General features: G+C 47.8%; 2 protein-coding genes across 14 annotated transcripts in view; one reads left to right on the top strand and one right to left on the bottom strand.

The window, feature by feature from the left end:
- The window catches only part of LOC143828985 (uncharacterized), a 44,889-nt gene extending 28,052 nt beyond the window's left edge, over positions 1-16,837 (top strand). For 2 of the 3 annotated variants that reach the window (XM_077319178.1, XM_077319180.1), the window contains exon 3: positions 15,803-16,837. In XM_077319178.1, coding sequence (XP_077175293.1) covers positions 15,803-16,209 — 407 coding nt within the window. In that variant the 3' untranslated portion in view covers positions 16,210-16,837. Of the gene's footprint in view, positions 1-4,692; positions 4,763-9,051; positions 9,138-15,802 lie in introns of those variants that run through there. The other variant, XR_013227959.1, reaches the window with a different exon arrangement.
- Positions 1-17,269, bottom strand: part of KIAA2012 (KIAA2012 ortholog) — a 98,063-nt gene that overhangs the window by 28,684 nt on the left and 52,110 nt on the right. For 9 of the 11 annotated variants that reach the window (XM_077319176.1, XM_077319175.1, XM_077319170.1 and 6 more), the window contains 4 exons: positions 10,935-11,016; positions 9,792-9,935; positions 9,303-9,398; positions 495-588 (listed from right to left, as the gene is read on the bottom strand). In XM_077319176.1, coding sequence (XP_077175291.1) covers positions 495-588; positions 9,303-9,398; positions 9,792-9,935; positions 10,935-11,016 — 416 coding nt within the window. The remainder of the gene's footprint in view (positions 1-494; positions 589-9,302; positions 9,399-9,791; positions 9,936-10,934; positions 11,017-17,269) is intronic. The other 2 variants (XM_077319167.1, XM_077319171.1) reach the window with 2 other exon arrangements.

Below are 17,269 nucleotides of genomic sequence, written 5' to 3'. Positions count from 1 at the left end.
AGCCAGGGCTTTTGGGGGCTTTGAAAGAGAGCTTATTAGGACCAGGGTCAGCAGCTCCCACCAGATTACTTGCCACTGTGAAACTTGCAAGACTCACCCCGCCCAGCTGTTTGCTACTATTTAACAACAGCCCCCCCACAAAAGCCACCTAGTGTAGTTTTTATAGCTTCACGCTAGAATCTGGGATGCCTGGGTTCAAATCCCTACTCTACTCCAGCAACTTCTTGGCTGCCCTTGGGACCAGCTGCACAGTTCCAGCCTAACATACCTCGCAGGACTGCTGTGAGGATAAATAGAGGAGAGGAGAACAATTTACGCCACTTTGTGCCTCCATCAGGGAGATAAGTAAGATGAACAGACAAAATTCCAAGAGATCCAGAATCTGAAAATATTCTGACTGAATACAGCTGATCTGTAGCTGACCATGCATTGTGTCACGCTGGATCTGGAAAACGGCACGCAGGAACTCGTAGCTGTTTATTTCGTATACTTACATCTCTGATTCAGGAATCGTCCACTGGCTTAGACTGGGCTCCAAACACGAGAAGCTATTTGACTGAGACGAGTTCTCCATCCGTTTCCCCGTATCTGCAAAGAAGGCAGACGGAATACTTCGTCTGATCCGAAATGCTGCAGCCAAAATCTCGTCTGATATTAGCAGGCAGGCAGAACACGACACAGACATTAAAGCAGCTAGAAGGGCTTCCTGTGCATTTCGAGGCTGTTCAAGGTGCCAGTTGGCGTGAAAACCTTTCTATTTACATCAAATGCATCCAGATTTCCTGCCATGCTCTGATTTCCTGCTGTTCTGATCAGTAGCTATGAATTTATTTAGATTATCAGGAAACCTGCCCGTCTCCCACACTGGAAAACATTTTAATGCTAATATTATTCTAGTGCGATTTCCCCCCTACTGTTTTTATTGTTGTTTCTGCCGTTCCGTGTTGTTGTCTGCCAGTCTGGAATCTCTCAAAAGTGTCTTCAAATCCAGCAACAGATATGGGCATCTTTGAGCCTTCGAGAGAGAGATTCAGCTGAACATCAACACTGAGCATCTCTTAGTAGTTTCCTCTTGCCAGTGGAGGGAGCTCTTGTCCAAAACAGGGATGAGAAGTCTTGTCCAGGCAGCACCAGCAGCATCCATCAATTGATGCCACTGGGGGGAAAGGCAGGCTAGCTTCTGAATGAAGCAAAACAAGTGTGTCTAGGCCATACATTAAGAACATAAGAAGAGCCCTGCTGGATCAGACCCCTGGTCCCCCTACTCCAGCAGACCAACCAGTTCTGTGGCCATGACTACATCCTCTGGCGGCAAATTCCACGTTTTAATTACTCTGTGTGTAAAAGTACCACTTTATGGCAAAGACTGAATATGGATAAGCCGTTATTTTTGCAGCATGAGCTGCACACAAGCTAGAGAGAGGGAGCATCTGGCTCCTTAGCCAATAAGATACCAGTTTGTAAGGGGGTTAAATGGGGAGGGGGTGTTGGCCCCTCCTGTTGCTTAATGTAAATATAAACAACATTTTTGAAAGGCTTTCTGGTCTGCAGTTTGTTCCACCTACACTTGGAGATCAAAAAATATCACCTCCCCTACAAATATTAGGAGGTGAAGATTACTACAATTAGGAATTAGCTCTTAATATAAATTTTGAAAAGTTAAGGGCTAGTCACAGTCCTGTTCTTACAGAGCAGTTCTGTCAGAGCTCTCTCAGCCTCACTTACTTCCCAGGGTGTCTGTGGTGGGGAGAGGAAGGCAAGGTGATTGTAAGCTGCTTTGAGACTCCTTCCGGTATGAAAAGCAGAGTATAAAAACCAACTCTTCTAAAATCTCCAGTTATTTCCCAGCCTGGAGTTGGCAACCGAAGGCCCTGCTGAGGGCTAGTTATTACACTGCCGTGGCTATTTGGCCACAAAATGGAAATCGAATACAGTGCAGAGGGGAGGTGTAGTGAAATAGTAGCTAAAGTCTTGTTCCTGAAACTTTGGTTCAGGCTTCGGCCCTGCAAAATCTTTAGTGGGCCTCCTGTGAAAGTCTTTGCTCTCATAGTGTAGGAATGTAGTGCCAATTAGATGCACCTGTGTCCTTGAGAAGCTTCACTCTATTCGCACTCCCTGATAAGACAATCGGTGCCAGTTGTCTCCAATTAACTCGTTAAGAGAAATGGGCCTTGGGTGAGATGGGTCGACATTACATCACCTTGATTTAGGATTGGCTCCCCTGACTTGACATTTGTAACCCCATTGGTCAAGTAGTAAATTGTTGCTTTGGAGATGATTGGTTTGTGTGCCAAGACCCCCACGTGGGAATCAGCCATAAAGGTTTCGTATTGTAACATCCTATAAAGCAAAGCAAAGCATTAAGCGTTAAGCATGAGTTTTGACTTGGAAGGAAACTTTGTCCGTGCCTCTGAGAACCTGCAACTTTGAAATTCTGTCTTATCATCATGCCATTCTTGTGAGTATCATGTATTAGCTAGTTATACTTTATAACGTTTTTGTTTTCTCACTGCCTGTGTATAATTATGTGTGCACCTTAAATAAATATCAACTTATTTTTTAGAACTGTGTCATTTTATTCTGAAACAAGCTAAGACGTAACCTGGCCTGCCTTACTTGTGCCATACTACCAACTAAGCCTTTTGACTGTGGGACTGGTCCCTGGACAGGGTCAAATTCCCAGGTAATTCCCTAATAGGCTCCAAGGCTGCCTCTGGGTCTTGGGTGCCTAGGGACCCGTTCAGAGGTGGTGGCAGACTACCAGCCAAGGAGGATAGACTATCTGCCTTCTTGGGTTTTGTAACTGTTTTGTCTTCTTGTGTGCCACCCTGCTCTCTAAAGTCTGTGGACTTGGCTTTGGGGACTGGGGTGTGACCACAGGAGGGGTTTATTTGGGCTGGGAGAGAATAAAAAGTAAAGTGCAGGCTTGACCCTTGTTTAGTTTTGGCTAGCTGGAGGATCATACTGTGGGCAGCCTAAACGTCTCCTGACTCAGGATTCGAAGGGGAAGAGCTCTGCGCAGCTGATGTTACTCCAGAATCCTGTGACGAGTGTGTCCTGCCCTGGGCATCATGCATGCCTTGTGCATAAAGGAATTCAGTCTACAGATGATTATTTCCCAGGAATGGAGGAGATGAGAAAGTCTTAAATCAAAGCGAGGAAGATGACCTCTTTGTAGCATCCTGCCCCTTGGCTTGCCTTCACACCTCTCCCTCCTGCCTTCTCAGTGTGGCGATTGTTCGTCTTGACCTCCCACTAGGTACCAAAGTTCTGCAAGCCTCACTGCCCCCCCCCCACCCCTCTTTTTTCACCCTTGTTTCTCTGGTCTGGAAATCCATTTGCACCTAAAGCTCAGCCTCCCACATGATTCTGACACCCAGTTCCAGTGGCTCTACCTGCTTGCTCTGAGACGTGTTACTCTTTACCTGTCATCTCTCTCTTCTCTTCCCTTCACAACGCAGCAGGATTCAATCCTAGCACCTTCCCTGGCTCAGGAATGGGGACATGCCGTTTTTCGGCAATTACAGACACGAAAGAACACAGGAGACTTATCAGCACGAAACTGTCTTGAGAATTGTTGAGAAAGAAGATGCTGTGATCTCGGAACGGATGGATAATCTGGCGTTTCAGAAAGGCAAGAAAGGGCACAAATCCTGCGAGGAAACTTGAATGTAGAAATAAAGCTATGCGGCTAGGCTTTGCGTCATGTCAGGAACACGGAATTCTTGTGTGGCCCGACAAACGGTCTCAATTTAGAAGCAGATTACAGTCTGCAACCCCATCAGAAAGCCATCGTGCTGCCACAGGACTTCTAGGGTCAGCCTTTCTCAACTTTTTTACCAATGAGAAGCCTCTGAAATATTCTTCAAGCTTTGAGAAACCCCAGAAGTGGCCCAATTGGCAGGATATGGCTGGGAAGCAGAGCTGAGGACACGCCCACCCAGGGCTCCTCCCCTTCCCACCCACTCTAGGCCCATCATTGGCCATGGGGGGGGGCAGGTCAACATGACCATATATAGCCATATCACCTGATAAATGTTTAACAAATTTTGAAAATATATAAAAAATTAACTCTCACCCATTTAGGAAATCCCCCCCAGGGCCATCAAGGATCTCCAGGGTGTCATGAAGCCCTGGTTGAGGAAGCCTGGTCTAAGTCAACAGGCCGCTTACCTGAATGGTCCAGGGGAGGCCGGTTTCATCAGATCTTGGAAGTTTAGCAAGGTCAGCTATGGTTTGTGCTTGGGCCACCAAGGAAGTCCAGGGATTGTCTTGGACAGGGACGGCCAGCCTGTAGTTCTCCAGATGCTCATGGATGACAATTACCAGCTGGCAGGGGCTCGTGAGAACTGTAGTCCATAGACATCTGGAGAGCCACAAGCTGTCCATTCCTGGTCTAGGATTACCGGCTCTAGGCTGGGAAATGCCGATTGATTTGGGGAGGGCATAGTACAGGGAGGGGAGGGCATAATGCCATAGAGCAGGATTACCCAATGTCCTCTTTTTTGTGTGTTTATCCTCTTTGGGGCTCTTTTAAAAAAAACCTGAAGAAAATGCCCGTTTTTGGGGTTGGAAGGTTAGGAACAGTAGGGGGGAAATAGTAGGGGTATTTAAAATGAGATTTCTCACAATGAAGACTTGTTCAAAGTTGTCAGTTGGAAAATATGTCCTCTTTTGCTTTTTGAAATATAGGAGACCTACCATAGAGTCTGCCTTCCAAAGCAGCCATTTTCTCCAGGGAAATGATCTTGGTCACCTGAAGGTCAATTGAAACAGAGGGAGATCTCAGCCCAGAGCTGACAATCCTACCTCCAGCTGTTCTCATAAAGACTCTTGAAACAACAGTTGGGAACACTGGCGTGATGAAGGGAGCTATTTACATGGGACTTCTTGGGTGTAACAGTCTTGTTTTCTATAGGCATGGCTGACCCAGGGCTGTCCTGGGCTGAATCTGCACGGAGCTTTTGTTCCAGTCCCAGGTCGATTCAATCCCTGCCGTCTGCACTGAATGAGATTTCCATTTAGATTTTGGGTGATTTAAATTTTTCATCTGCAACAAGCAGGATTGATCCGGAGTGTCCCTGACTTTCCCCCGTGATATCCTGGAGTGGATATAACCCTCAATATTTGAAAAATCGGCATGCGTAAGCATGCAGCTGTCTGCTTTCCCCGAAATAACTTCTTGCTGCCTCATGGCTCCAATGCTGTAACAAGGAAGTCTGTCCTTGATTGGCTGGGCACCAGTTCAAAGAATTCCTAGTTCCTGATTTATTTTTCTTAAAGGTTTAAGGTGACTGTGCTCCAGAATCCACACTTCTCACAGCAGAGATTTGCCTCATTCTGTGAGAGGCTGCTGCCATCTCGGCTTTGCTTGTCTCGGCTCCCCCGCCGAACGCTGTACCCCCCCCCGCTCGCAGCCTTGTACAGATAGGGTTCTGTTTCAAGTTGGGGGGGGGAGCACAAAGACTCGGGGTCAAATAGTTCTGAATTCAGCAGGATCAAAAGCAGGGGGAAAAAACTCCATGCAGATTCAGTCCTGGACTTGGAAGTAAAAGGCTATTTTGTGTCCAGGCAAAAGAGAACAGACCAAGGTCTGACAGTGATTTTAGGAAACAGCCAGGTGGCGTGCGATATGCAGTATGTGAAAAAAGGTTTTCAACATCCATTCCTCACAGTTCATGGCATGCCAGATATACATGAAAGCCTACAGGCTTTTAACATAATCAGCATTTCTATGGCCATAGTTCTGTATCTAGATATTCAGATAATCAGAATATTACAGTGACAGGGGTTTATGAAATTATGCGTGGGATAGAGGGAGTTGACAAAGAGAATTTTTCTCCCTCTCCCAAAATGGAGGGCCTCCGATGAAGCCGATGGGCAGTAGGTTCAGGATGGAGAAAAGGAAATACTGCTTTACACAGAGAATGATATGAAATTCACTGCTAGAGGATCTCATGACGGCCACAGGAAGAAACAGCTTTCATAGATTCATGGAGGATCAATCTATCAATGGCTACTAGCTTTGGTGACTGAGGGGAACCTCCACAGTCAGAGGCACTAAACCTCTGGATCCCAGAGCCAGGAGGCGGCATCAGGGGAAGGCCTCAGATCTGGTTGGCCACTGAGTGGGGCAGGAGGCTGAACTAGAGGGGCTGATCCAGGAGGGCTCTTCTGATGTTCTTAATAATCTCCATCTCCCTTCCTTGAATTACTGCTGAGACCAAAGTGAATATAAAACTTCACCAGGCCTCTGGCAAACTCAACCCAAGCCTTCACATCTGCAACACTAGGAAAGCCAATTTACGGTGTAAAGATCTAGGCTCTCCCCCCCACCCCCCACCCCCCGCCCCCCACCCCCACCACTTCTGCTTCTTTCAGAGAAACTGCTGCAGGAAGAAAAAAGCAGCAGCAGAAAAAGGGAGAAAACGAGTTCTTTTGGATACAACTCTGGGGGGAGTTTTCAGAACCGAAATGGTCTCGTTGTTATGGCCTTCCTCCCGAGAGTTTCTCTGCATGTGGACTTCAGAGGGGGAAATCAACTGGAAGATGAAACCCACGCTGTGTGAAAAGGTGTGCTTCAGGAACTTCCCTGGTGCGAGTAATCGGTAGCGGAGGGAGTTAAGAGGTTTAGCTAACAAATGCTAGAGAATCACAGATGAAGGGAACGAAGCTCCCCTGCTAATGCTCCACGGTGTTTTCTTCAGTGCTGCCGGCGGCTCAAGAAACCCGCCCTTGCTTAGCTGTAGCCTGACGTCTCCGCTCAATAAAGCCGGGAATCTGAGAATCAATATTTATAGACCTGGTTTTTTTCTCTTTAAAAGTGCATTCCTACTTTTAACGAGAGATTCCAAAGCACCAGTCCTTCAGATTAACTCCCAAGTTCTCTCAGAACCAGTTCACTTTTCACATCTCATGTGAGCGCATACGCGGCACATCCTATGTGGAAAGCACAAGTGTGTTGAAGATGGCTGCTCTTCTCTGCCAGTGTCTGGGAGGGAATCAGGACCCCCCTCCCCGTTTTCTACAGAGATCAGCAGTAGCCAAACTGTGGCTCTCCAGATGTCCATGGACTACAAATCCCAAGAGCCCCTGCCAGCATGGGAATTGTAGTCCATGGATATCTGGAGAGCCACAGTTTGGCCACCCCGACAAAGACTGTGGAGACAAGTTGTGTGGATATCCGTTCACAACTGTGTGTGAGCATTCGCACCCAGGTTAAAAGATGGATTCCGTGCCTTCTGCACACACAATGCCCTTTTCCGCTGGAGGGGCAGAACGTGTCTTCCCAGCACACAAGGCCCTTTTGTCGAGATCCTGTTCTCTAGTTCTGGGGTGGTCAACCTGTGGTCCTCCAGATGTTCATGGACTACAATTCCCATGAGCCCCTGCCAGCAAGTTGTAGTCCATGAACATCTGGAGGACCACAGGTTGACTACTCTTGCCATGATGTCTGTATTGTGGCTCACACATATATGTATTCATGCCTCAGTCTCTTAACATGTTTTAGGCTCCCTGCATTGATTTTGCTTCCCTTTTCGTAATCTGTAGGGGGGCATGTTTTATGCATTTGCTTGACATAAGTTTGGGTCTCTTGGTCCTGGTCCTGGGGGGGGGGGTGATGGTTAGCCTAGGTTGCTCCCTTAACCCTGTCAATTTCCGCCCGGAGTCTCTGGCCTCTGCTGAGTCTCCCAGCTGTCTCCCTTGGGTGGCTGCGATGGTTGTCTTGGAGTCATCTGCTGCTTTCGCTGTCACAGACTTTGTAGTGTGGGAACAGGGAAGATTTGCACCTGGCATTTGCATGCCAAGAAGCGAGTTGGGGGAGGGATTTGGGGTAGCCTTATAAGTGGGCCGGCTAATGCAGAATTAAGTTTCAGCAAGGACACCCTTTCAGTGCTGCATTTGTTCCTGCAATAAAGAGAATTCTTTTCACCAAAGAGTCCGCTTATTGGAAACTCAATGGGCCATTGACACCTTCCTGTCATCTAAGTCTTCCAAAAGCCAGAGGAACATGGGAAAGTAAGGGATAGGATTTGAACCAATGAAGGGCATTCGGCCTGCAGACTGGAAGTTGATGGGGCATTCTAAGGAAGCTTTCTTCAGTCATGTAGCCCTTTTTGAAATCTCTTTGCATATATTCCCTGCGCTTCCAACTTGTCCAGGTGTCTGCTTCAGCCACGCTTTGCTTTCCCAGGCTCCATTACCATCTGGTGCGCTTGCACATCTGATCCAGAAGCTCCTCCCTCTGTGCAGGGGCTGGATGCCTGCTGGAGCTGCCTCTGTGCACTAAGGGGGAAAGGAAGGCTCTGTGGGCTGCCCCCTCACTCAACCTCCACGCTATAACAGCGGCTGGGAAATTCTTATCAGCTCTTGGAATAGCTGCAACAGAGATGTTGTTAGACTTTGCCTGTCAGCAAGAGCCAGCCACAGACTGTCAGTCAAAGGGTTAAACTGTTTGTTTACAGTGGTTGCTGGAGGGGACAGGCAGAGTGATCTGTTTAGATATGCAGATTTGTTTTGTGGGGCCATTACCTGACTGATGTTTGTCATGTCCACAAGATTAGCAGGAAGAGCAGCTTTCTCCTTCCTCCCTTTATTTGAGAAGAGATCTGCTTTAGGCAGATAGTCAGGGAAAGTGGGGAGGGTTACAGAATAGAATGCCATCTTTTTATTGTAATAATGGGGTATTTATGGGGTTTTATGTGATTGTACTGTGATTTTATATTTTATTGTGAACCGCCATGAGACCTTTTGGCGAACGGTGGTTTATAAATATAATAACAATAACAACAACAACAACAACAACAACAACAAAAAGATCCATCTTGAATCTTCACCATGTAACAGCTAAGGTGAATGAGCCATAGGAAGCTATGCATTTTCTTGTTTTGTCTTTCAGTTTCCCCTACCCTGTTTAGCTAGTAAAATTGTCTTTTTATATACAGTATTCCTGCCTTGTCTGGTCTCATCATTTATAGAATAACTCTGCTATATTTTTATTACATTAACACTGCTCTCTCTGTCTCTGTCTCTGTCTCTGTCTCTCTCCAGATTTAGCTTCTTTGGAGCAGCAGATAATTTCCCTGCATGAATCTTACAAGTCCCCAACACAGGGGGTGCAAGAAGGCCTTTGGGGAGAGCGGTATATAAATGTGAAAAATAAACAAACAAACAAACAAACAAACAAACAAGCAAATAAATAAAGGGATCTCTCCCAGTGGAGTTTTATTTATTTGTTTTACGTCCGGACCCAGCGCTTTCCCCGGCCTTGCTGCCCACCTCGGTCCCTGCTCACATCCTACCTCTGCCTCTGGAAGTCTTGGCCTGTGGGGTGGGATCCAGCTGGGCCTTCCCTTGGGACCTTCTTCCCTGCAGCTCTTCACTTGGCATCTGGGCTGTGAAAAAAAAAAGACATTATATGGCCATTTGCTAACCACTGCCCTAACACGGAGGTCCCCAACCACCGGGCCGCGGCTCCCTCTCCCCGCCCCACCCCCCACCCCCCCCCCCCGCAGTAAGAAACTTCCCAGGTCGCAAGCAAATCGGCTGCAAAAGCGGCCGATTAGCTTGAGGCCCGGCAAGCTTCATTTTGTGGGGGGGGGGGGGGAGAGGGGAGCAGGGCTGTGCACGCGCAACGTGCATCCCTCCAGCAGATCATAGAACCAATTACCCCCTGCTTCTCACTGGGGTGGGCAAACTATGGGGTTTTTTTGGGGGGGGGAGAAGTTGATCCACAATGCTGCAGCAGTAAGAATTTAAGCAGTCAGATTATTTGCATGATGATACAAAACCTTCCTTTTGCTTTGGGCCTTGTGTTTTCGGGCCGCCAGAGTCCCCCTTCTTCTCTTTCCTCTGCAGCAGGAGGTGGTTTCCAAGGAAGTCATCTTGACTTTGCTGAATTTCTCCTCTGGATTTGGCACCAATGCTCCCACTTCCTGGCACAGGGAAATGAAAGAGGCATTACTGTTCACAGAGGCCGATCCCTCATCGGTGGAAAAGGATGGGAGGGCGGGCAGGTGGCAGTGGGGCTAATCCCCGCTTCCACATGAAATCGCCGCCAGGGATTGGGGTAGTGGGGTCTTATAATCCAGCGAGCTGGGCTTGATTCCCCACTCCTCCTCCACGTGCAGCCAGCTTGGGCTTGCCACAGCATTGATAAGGCTGTTCTGACTGAGCAGTGATATCAGGGCTCTCTCAGCCTCACCCACCCCACAGGGTGTCTGTTGTGGGGAGAGGAAAGGGAAGGCAAATAGGAAGCCGTTTTGAGACTCATTTGGGTAGAGAAAAGCGGCATCTAAGAACCAACTCTTCTTCTTCTTCTTCAGAAATCTCAGGGCTCTCTCAGCCTCCCCTCCCTCCCAGGGTGTCTGTTGTGGGGAGAGGAAAGGGAAGAGGATTAGAAGCCCCTTTGAGCCTCCTTCGGGTAGAGAAAAGTGGCATATAAAACCAACTCTTCTTCTTCAGAAATCTCAGGGCTCTCTCAGCCTCCCCTCCCTCACAGGGTGTCTGTTGTGGGGAGAGAAAAGGGAAGGCGACTGGAAGCCGCTTTGAGACTCCTCAAGGTAGAGAAAAGCGGCATATAAGAACCAACTCTTCTTTTTCTTCTTGGAGGCTTGTGTGGGTCCAGCCTGGTAGAGGTCCGGAGGGGACAGAAAATGCCCCCCTCCACTCCGCAGCTCTTTGTGGTGCCACGTGGCCAAATAAGGCATTTCGGCCCCCCTTGGAAGGTGAGATTGCATTCTCTGCCATCCCACCTTCTTGCCACCCTCCCCTGCTGCCCCTCCGCACAGCGGGACCCTTCTGCCCCGTCTGTGGCTGCTGTGGGGACAGCTCTGCCGCAATACGCAGGCAGTAGCCCAGTTGGTGCTGCTGCTGCAGAATCGCCCAGAGCTTCACTGAACTAATGTCGATGCTACCTGATAAAACCCCTATACCTTTACCCATGATGCTTTGTTCCTCTGGTAGGCTGTTCTCAGTGTCTTGTACCTTTTCAGCTTCTTGTGTTTGGAGAGTTACCTTTAAAAGAGTAGGAGAAAAAGCAAGTTTTAGTCGTTAGACCTGCCTTTTTTTAAACTATGGATTCAGGTGATTTAGGAAAAATTAGATTTCTGGCTTTGAGTCTCTTTGCAGATGCAAAGGATTCTGCTCAAGGTGGCAGCAGGAGAAGAATTGAAAATGGTCATCTGGCCCTTGGTAACATGACTCAGTCTATAAGAATTAATAGAAACTCTACGGTAGAAATCATGGGTGTAGTGCTTAAGAGTGGCAGCCTCTAATCTGGGGAGCCGGAATTGATTCCACATTTGTCTGCATGCCACCAGCTGGGTGGCATTTAGCATCACTTGCAGTCAAGGGCTCTCTGTGCCGGGCAGCCCTTGGGCTATCAGCGTTGATTGAGAGAGCCAGCCAGCAGCAGCAGATCTCGACATCAAGGAAGTTCACCTGGCCTCGACCAGGGCCAGGGACTTTTCGGCTCTGGCCCCAACCTGGTGGAATGAACTTCCGGAAGAGCTGCAGGATTTGTCAGCTTTCCGCAGGGCCTGTAAGACGGAGCTCTTCCGCCAGGCGTTTGATTGAGGCCAGGGCCGTAAAACTTGCCCTTACTCTCATAGAAAGACAACTACCCACTAGGCTGAACAAGATTGTTGTTGTCGTTAGTTGTGAAGTTGTGTCGGACCCATTGCGACTCCATGGACAATGATCCTCCAGGCCTTCCTGTCCTCTACCATTCCCCGGAGTCCATTTAAGTTTGCACCTACTGCTTCAGTGACTCCATCCAGCCACCTCATTCTCTGTCGTCCCCTTCTTCTTTTGCCCTCGGTCGCTCCCAGCATTAGGCTCTTCTCCAGGGAGTCCTTCCTTCTCATGAGGTGGCCAAAGTATTTGAGTTTCATCTTCAGGATCCGGCCTTCTAAGGAGCAGTCAGGGCTGATCTCCTCTAGGACTGACCGGTTTGTCCGCCTTGCAGTCCAAGGGACTCGCAAGGCCTGAACTGCAGATATTCTGTGCTTTTATCCTTATGCAAAAACGAAGTGATAAATATTAATAGTGCTCACAGTGGGGAGTCTGTTCATTCAAAAGAATGGAAAAAATTCAATATTGGAGCTTATCTTCTTGCCTGTCTCATCCTTTTAAAAAGCCTGTTCTTTTATCTGTACTCCTTTTCTCTTCAGCTTTAAGTCTTGCACATGCACACCCCGCCCAGCGGATCACTGCTAACCACTGACACCAAACTTCTTGAGAGGGACAGGAGCCTTTCCCTGGAAGGCCAAATGAGCCGTCTTTGTCTTTAAAAAAAAACATTTTCAACCCCGTTCTGTAACACAGAGAGTCCTAAACACACCACTGGCACAAACACATTTCTCTTCCCTCTGTCCGTTCACCACTCATCTCCAAATGCGGATGCAGTGTGCCCCTGCAGATCCCCAGCAAATTACCCAGGAGCAAGAGGGAACTTTCCGGCTTCCTTCTTCCCATGGCAGCCCACTGATCTCCACAAAGAGCTGCTGCAGGAGGGTGAGGGACCCTGAGGAAGGACATGAGTGGGGTCTGCAGCACGAAGGGGGGCATCAGTTGTCAGCTGAGTTTAAATCTAACCCAACAGCCAGCTTGGTGGAGCCGGGCTTAGAATCATAGAATCATATTGGAAGGGGCCATACAGGCCATCTAGTTCAACCCCCTGCTCAACGCAGGATCAGCCCAAAGCATCCTAAAGCATCCAAGAAAAGTGTGTATCCAGCCTTTGCTTGAAGACTGCCAGTGAGGGGGAGCTCACCACCTCCTTAGGCAGCCTATTCCATTGCTGAACTACTCTGACTGTGAAAAACTTTTTCCTGATATCTAGCCTATATCGTTGTACTTAAAGTTTAAACCCATTACTGCGTGTCCTCTCCTCTGCAGCCAGCAGAAACAGCATCCTGCCCTCCTCCAAATGACAACCTTTCAAATACTTAAAGAGGGCTATCATGTCCCCTCTCAACCTCCTTTTCTCCAGGCTGAACATTCCCAAGACCCTCAACCTATCTTCATAGGGCTTGGTCTCTTGGCCCCAGATCATCCTCGTCGCTCTCCTCTGTACCCTTTCAATTTTATCTACATCCTTCTTGAATTGAGGCCTCCAGAACTGCACACAGTACTCCAGGTGTGGTCTGACCAGTGCCGTATACAATGGATCTATGAGATCTTGTGAGTTTGATGTGATGCCCCTGTTGATACAGCCCAAAATGGCATTTGCCTTTTTTACCGCTGCATCACACTGCCTGCTCACGTTTAGTTTACAGTCCACAAGTACCCCAAGGTCTCGTTCACACACAGTGTTACCTAGAAGCGTATCCCCCATCCAGTAGGCATGCTTTTCATTTTTCTGACCCAGATGCAGAACTTTACACTTATCTTAATTAAATTGCATCTTGTTCTCATTTGCCCATTTTTCCATTGTGTTCAGATCTCATTGAACTCTGTCTCTATCTTCCAGAGTATTTGCCAATCCTCCCAATTTGGTGTCATCTGCAAACTTGATGTGTAGTCCCTCCGCCCCCTCATCTAGATCATTAATAAATATGTTAAAAAGTACTGGACCGAGCCCTGAGGTACCCTGCTACTCACCTCCCTCCAGTCTGATGAAACACCATTGACAACAACTCTTTGAGTGCGGTTCTCTAACCAATTCCCTATCCACCTAACTATCTGAAAATCCAGATTGCAGTCCTTCAATTAATCCATCAGAACATCATGGAGAACCTTATCAAAAGCTTTACTAAAGTCCAAGTAAACGACATCAACCGAATTTCCACGATCCAGCAAACCTGTCACTTGGTCAAAAAAGGCAACCAGGTTGGTCTGACAGGACCCTGTTGGAGACAAATCTAGGCTGATTTCCTTGGATTAGCGATCCCCAACCTGTGGGCCACGGACTACATGTGGTCCTTCGACTAATTGGAGGTGGGCCCCGAAGGACTTCATCCCCCCCGGCCCTTTACAACACATTTTGGGTGTCATTATCTCCCATCACTCCCAGATGGGACTATCTCGTTGCAGAGAAACAAGCTCAGGGTTCCCATTGATTTGTCATTGTCATGAGTTAAAATTTCCATGAAAATAAAATGTTCCTTATGTTCATTGTTGTGGCGTGTCTGTATCTTATTTTGAAGGGATGTTTAAACATTACCATAGCGATCAGAGAGCGTTAGGGCAGTGGTTGAGAGTAGAGGAGTAAACTACCCCCCCCCACCGGGCCTCAGTAAAAGGCGTTGAGGGGTCCCCGGTGAGTGGTCCCCGGCGTTGAGTGGTCCCCAGTGATAAATATATTGGGGGCTACTGCCTTGGATCACCAAATTGTCCTCCAGATTGCAGATCGCTCCCTTTAATATCTGCTCCATTATCTTCCCCACAACAGAGGTTAATACCTTGCTCCCTCACATGTAGACAGCTGGGTGACCTTGGGTAATCTCAGGGCTCTCTCAGCCTCCCCTCCCTCACAGTGTGCCTGTTGTGGGGAGAGGAAAGGGAAGGCGATTGTAAGACGCTTTGAGACTCCTTCTTCTTCTTCTTCTTCTTCTTCTTCTTCTTCTTCTTCTTCTTCTTCTTCTTCTTCTTCTTCTTCTTCTTCTTCTTCTTCTTCAGTAATCTCAGGGCTCTCTCAGCCTCCCCTCCCACATAGGGTGTCTGTTATGGGGGAAGGATTGAGAAGGCAATTGGAAGCCGCTTTGAGACTCCTTCAGGTGGAGAAATACAGCATATTTTATCTATCGATCTATCTCTATTTATTTCTTACATTTGTGGACCTCCTTGGCGCCAGGGATCACTAGATGGTTGGGGCTGGCAGTGTGCATAGTTCTTTGAGGGGTGTAGACAGAGAGGTGGTCCTCCAGGTACACTGGGCCCAGACCGCATATGGTCTTTCAGACCAAATTTCTGCCAGTTGGGCAAAAGGGCACATGAAGATGTCAAACAGGATTGGAAAGACGAACACTCCTCACGGGACTCTGCATGGGAATTGGTGGCAGCTTGAAGATCTCTCTCCTAGTGCTACCCTCTATCTGCAACCCCAGAGAAAGGAGGTCAGCCACTGAAGGGCTGTTCTGGTGTCAGTGAGGTGGTGAGCTAGTCCAACCGGCAACAGAAGTTGTCTGTCAGGGCGACTAGCGCTGCTTCTACACCGTGGCCAGGCCAGAAACCTGACTGGGATGGGTGTAGGACTGAAGCAGCTTCCAGGAACGCCGATCTTTGATCCTCAGCAGCCCTTTCAACTATTTTTCCCAGGGTTCCAGGTGTGAAACAGGTCCATAGTTGTTGGGCTCTCGTGGATCTAGAGATTTTTTTCAGCAGCTGGCAAACCACTGGCTCTTTTAGCGCTTCCGGGAATTCTTCTGTTTCAAGAACCAACTCTTCTTCTTCTAACAGGTACTAGCCAGTCCGGTCCAAGGCTGTGCACCAAAGTTTTTGGGGGGTTGTGGGGGATGGGTTAACCCCCCTGAAATAAGATTTAAAAAAGAAATAATTGAATCAAAGAAAACCTATTAACAATGGTACAAGATAGGAAAATAATAGAAAAAGGGATTAAAAATGCAAGAACAATAAGAACTAATTAAGACATTTCACAAAGGTTCTGGAATGTATTGTAACCCCACCCCTTTGAAAATCCTGTGCACAGGCCAGCTGGTTTTTGTGCAAACCTGTGGGGTCAGGGTTATTTCAGTGCTGTATCTGGACAGAAAAGGGTCCTTTTGCACTAAAAGCCGTGGATTTGCTTTCAGGCTGGTCCCACTTGCTGTAAAATATTTCTTCTGCTCCACCCTTATAGGAATGCAGTTTCCTCTCAACAGCCAATTATATAGCAGCCAAAAGCCGGATAACGGAGACACCACCATGAAAGGTGTGCTATTAATATGTCTACATAACTTCAGACTACAGCCTCTCACCGGATCTGTGCATCTCTGGCAGCAGGAGGTAGCAGAAACGCTCCCCTTCATGCCGAGATTAAAAGGCGTCACTCAGAGGAAATCTCTAGCGTGGCAGCAGGAGGAAGTACAGAAAGCATTAGGATACTCTTTTCTGCGTTGTGTTCTTTCATTAATTTTACTGTTATTATCAGAAACTTGTATTATGATGGTTGTACACTGCCTTGACCAGAGAGGGCTGTCTATTAATTTAATAGCAACAACAATGAAAGCTAAAAGCTGCGTTGGAGTGGAAGAAGGGAAGGATTAAGTGCCCCAACTAAATGTCCATTTCATGACACTTTCGACCGCATATTGCGGCCGGATGCCATTAAGATCCTAATGGCTTGGCAGGATAATGCAGAGGACACCGAACACTTCAGGGTGTCCTGTGAATTCAGCTTAACCAAAGTGGAGTGAGTGCTTTCTGACTGGGTGTGTTAAAATGTGAGATAAAACATTGTGAGGGGGCTGGACTAGATGACCCTGTAGGCCCCTTTCAACTCTATGATTCTATAAAAATGTCAGAAACCCCCATATATTTCCGCCATGATTTATATTTGCTTTCAGTTAGAATGGTTAGGTAGCCTGGCCTTTATGCCTTCAGCTAACCCAGATGCCTTTGCTAGACACCCCAAGGTTGATTTCCTGTTGTCATATTTTATGCATCCCATCAGCCCCAAACATTCCTCACCTCCTCCCCCTTAGTGCCCTCTATTTCCCTTTCCCATTTGGTTCTCTCGTTCCCCACACCTTCCTGTTCCTTGAAGCCCAGACTGTTATATCTTTGTTATGACTTCCTCTGAACTGTGCCTGGTTCGAATCCCCAGTGGAGGAGGATCCCCTGTATCGCCTACTCTGTGCTTTGTGAATCAGTTCTGACTATGCCTCCAATGAAGATGCTTCTATTCTAATAAAGAAACTTTAATTCAAAGAGTTTACTTATTTGGAATTCCAAGTCTCTCACAAAAAGTGCCAAGAGCCAGGTCAAGCTGTAGCAGCAGCTGCCGCCCCATTTATTCCTGGAGTAGCATTGGGGTGCTGTTTAATTTTGCAATTAAAGGGGTACATTGGTGAGGAGAGCTCAAGCCTCACCTCACAAACTGGGATTGCCAGTCCAGTACTGGGAACTGACAGGAGACTGGGAAGGGGCAGAGACCTGATAAAATGTGGTCACGTGATGCTACACGTCACTCCCAGCTGGATAACCGGAAGTGATGTCATCATGATGCACGACGCCCTAGTCCAGCCTTGTACAACCTTTTGACTGTGGAGGAAGCCCTGTAATGTCTCCAGGCTTCGAGGAACCCCAGAGGTGGTGCCATGCCCAT

The sequence above is a fragment of the Paroedura picta genome, chromosome 2 (genome assembly GCF_049243985.1).
Source record: "Paroedura picta isolate Pp20150507F chromosome 2, Ppicta_v3.0, whole genome shotgun sequence".
NCBI lineage: Eukaryota > Metazoa > Chordata > Lepidosauria > Squamata > Gekkonidae > Paroedura > Paroedura picta.
The sequence above is the reverse complement of the archived record's forward strand: the minus strand, read 5'-3'. Positions and strand labels throughout refer to the sequence as shown.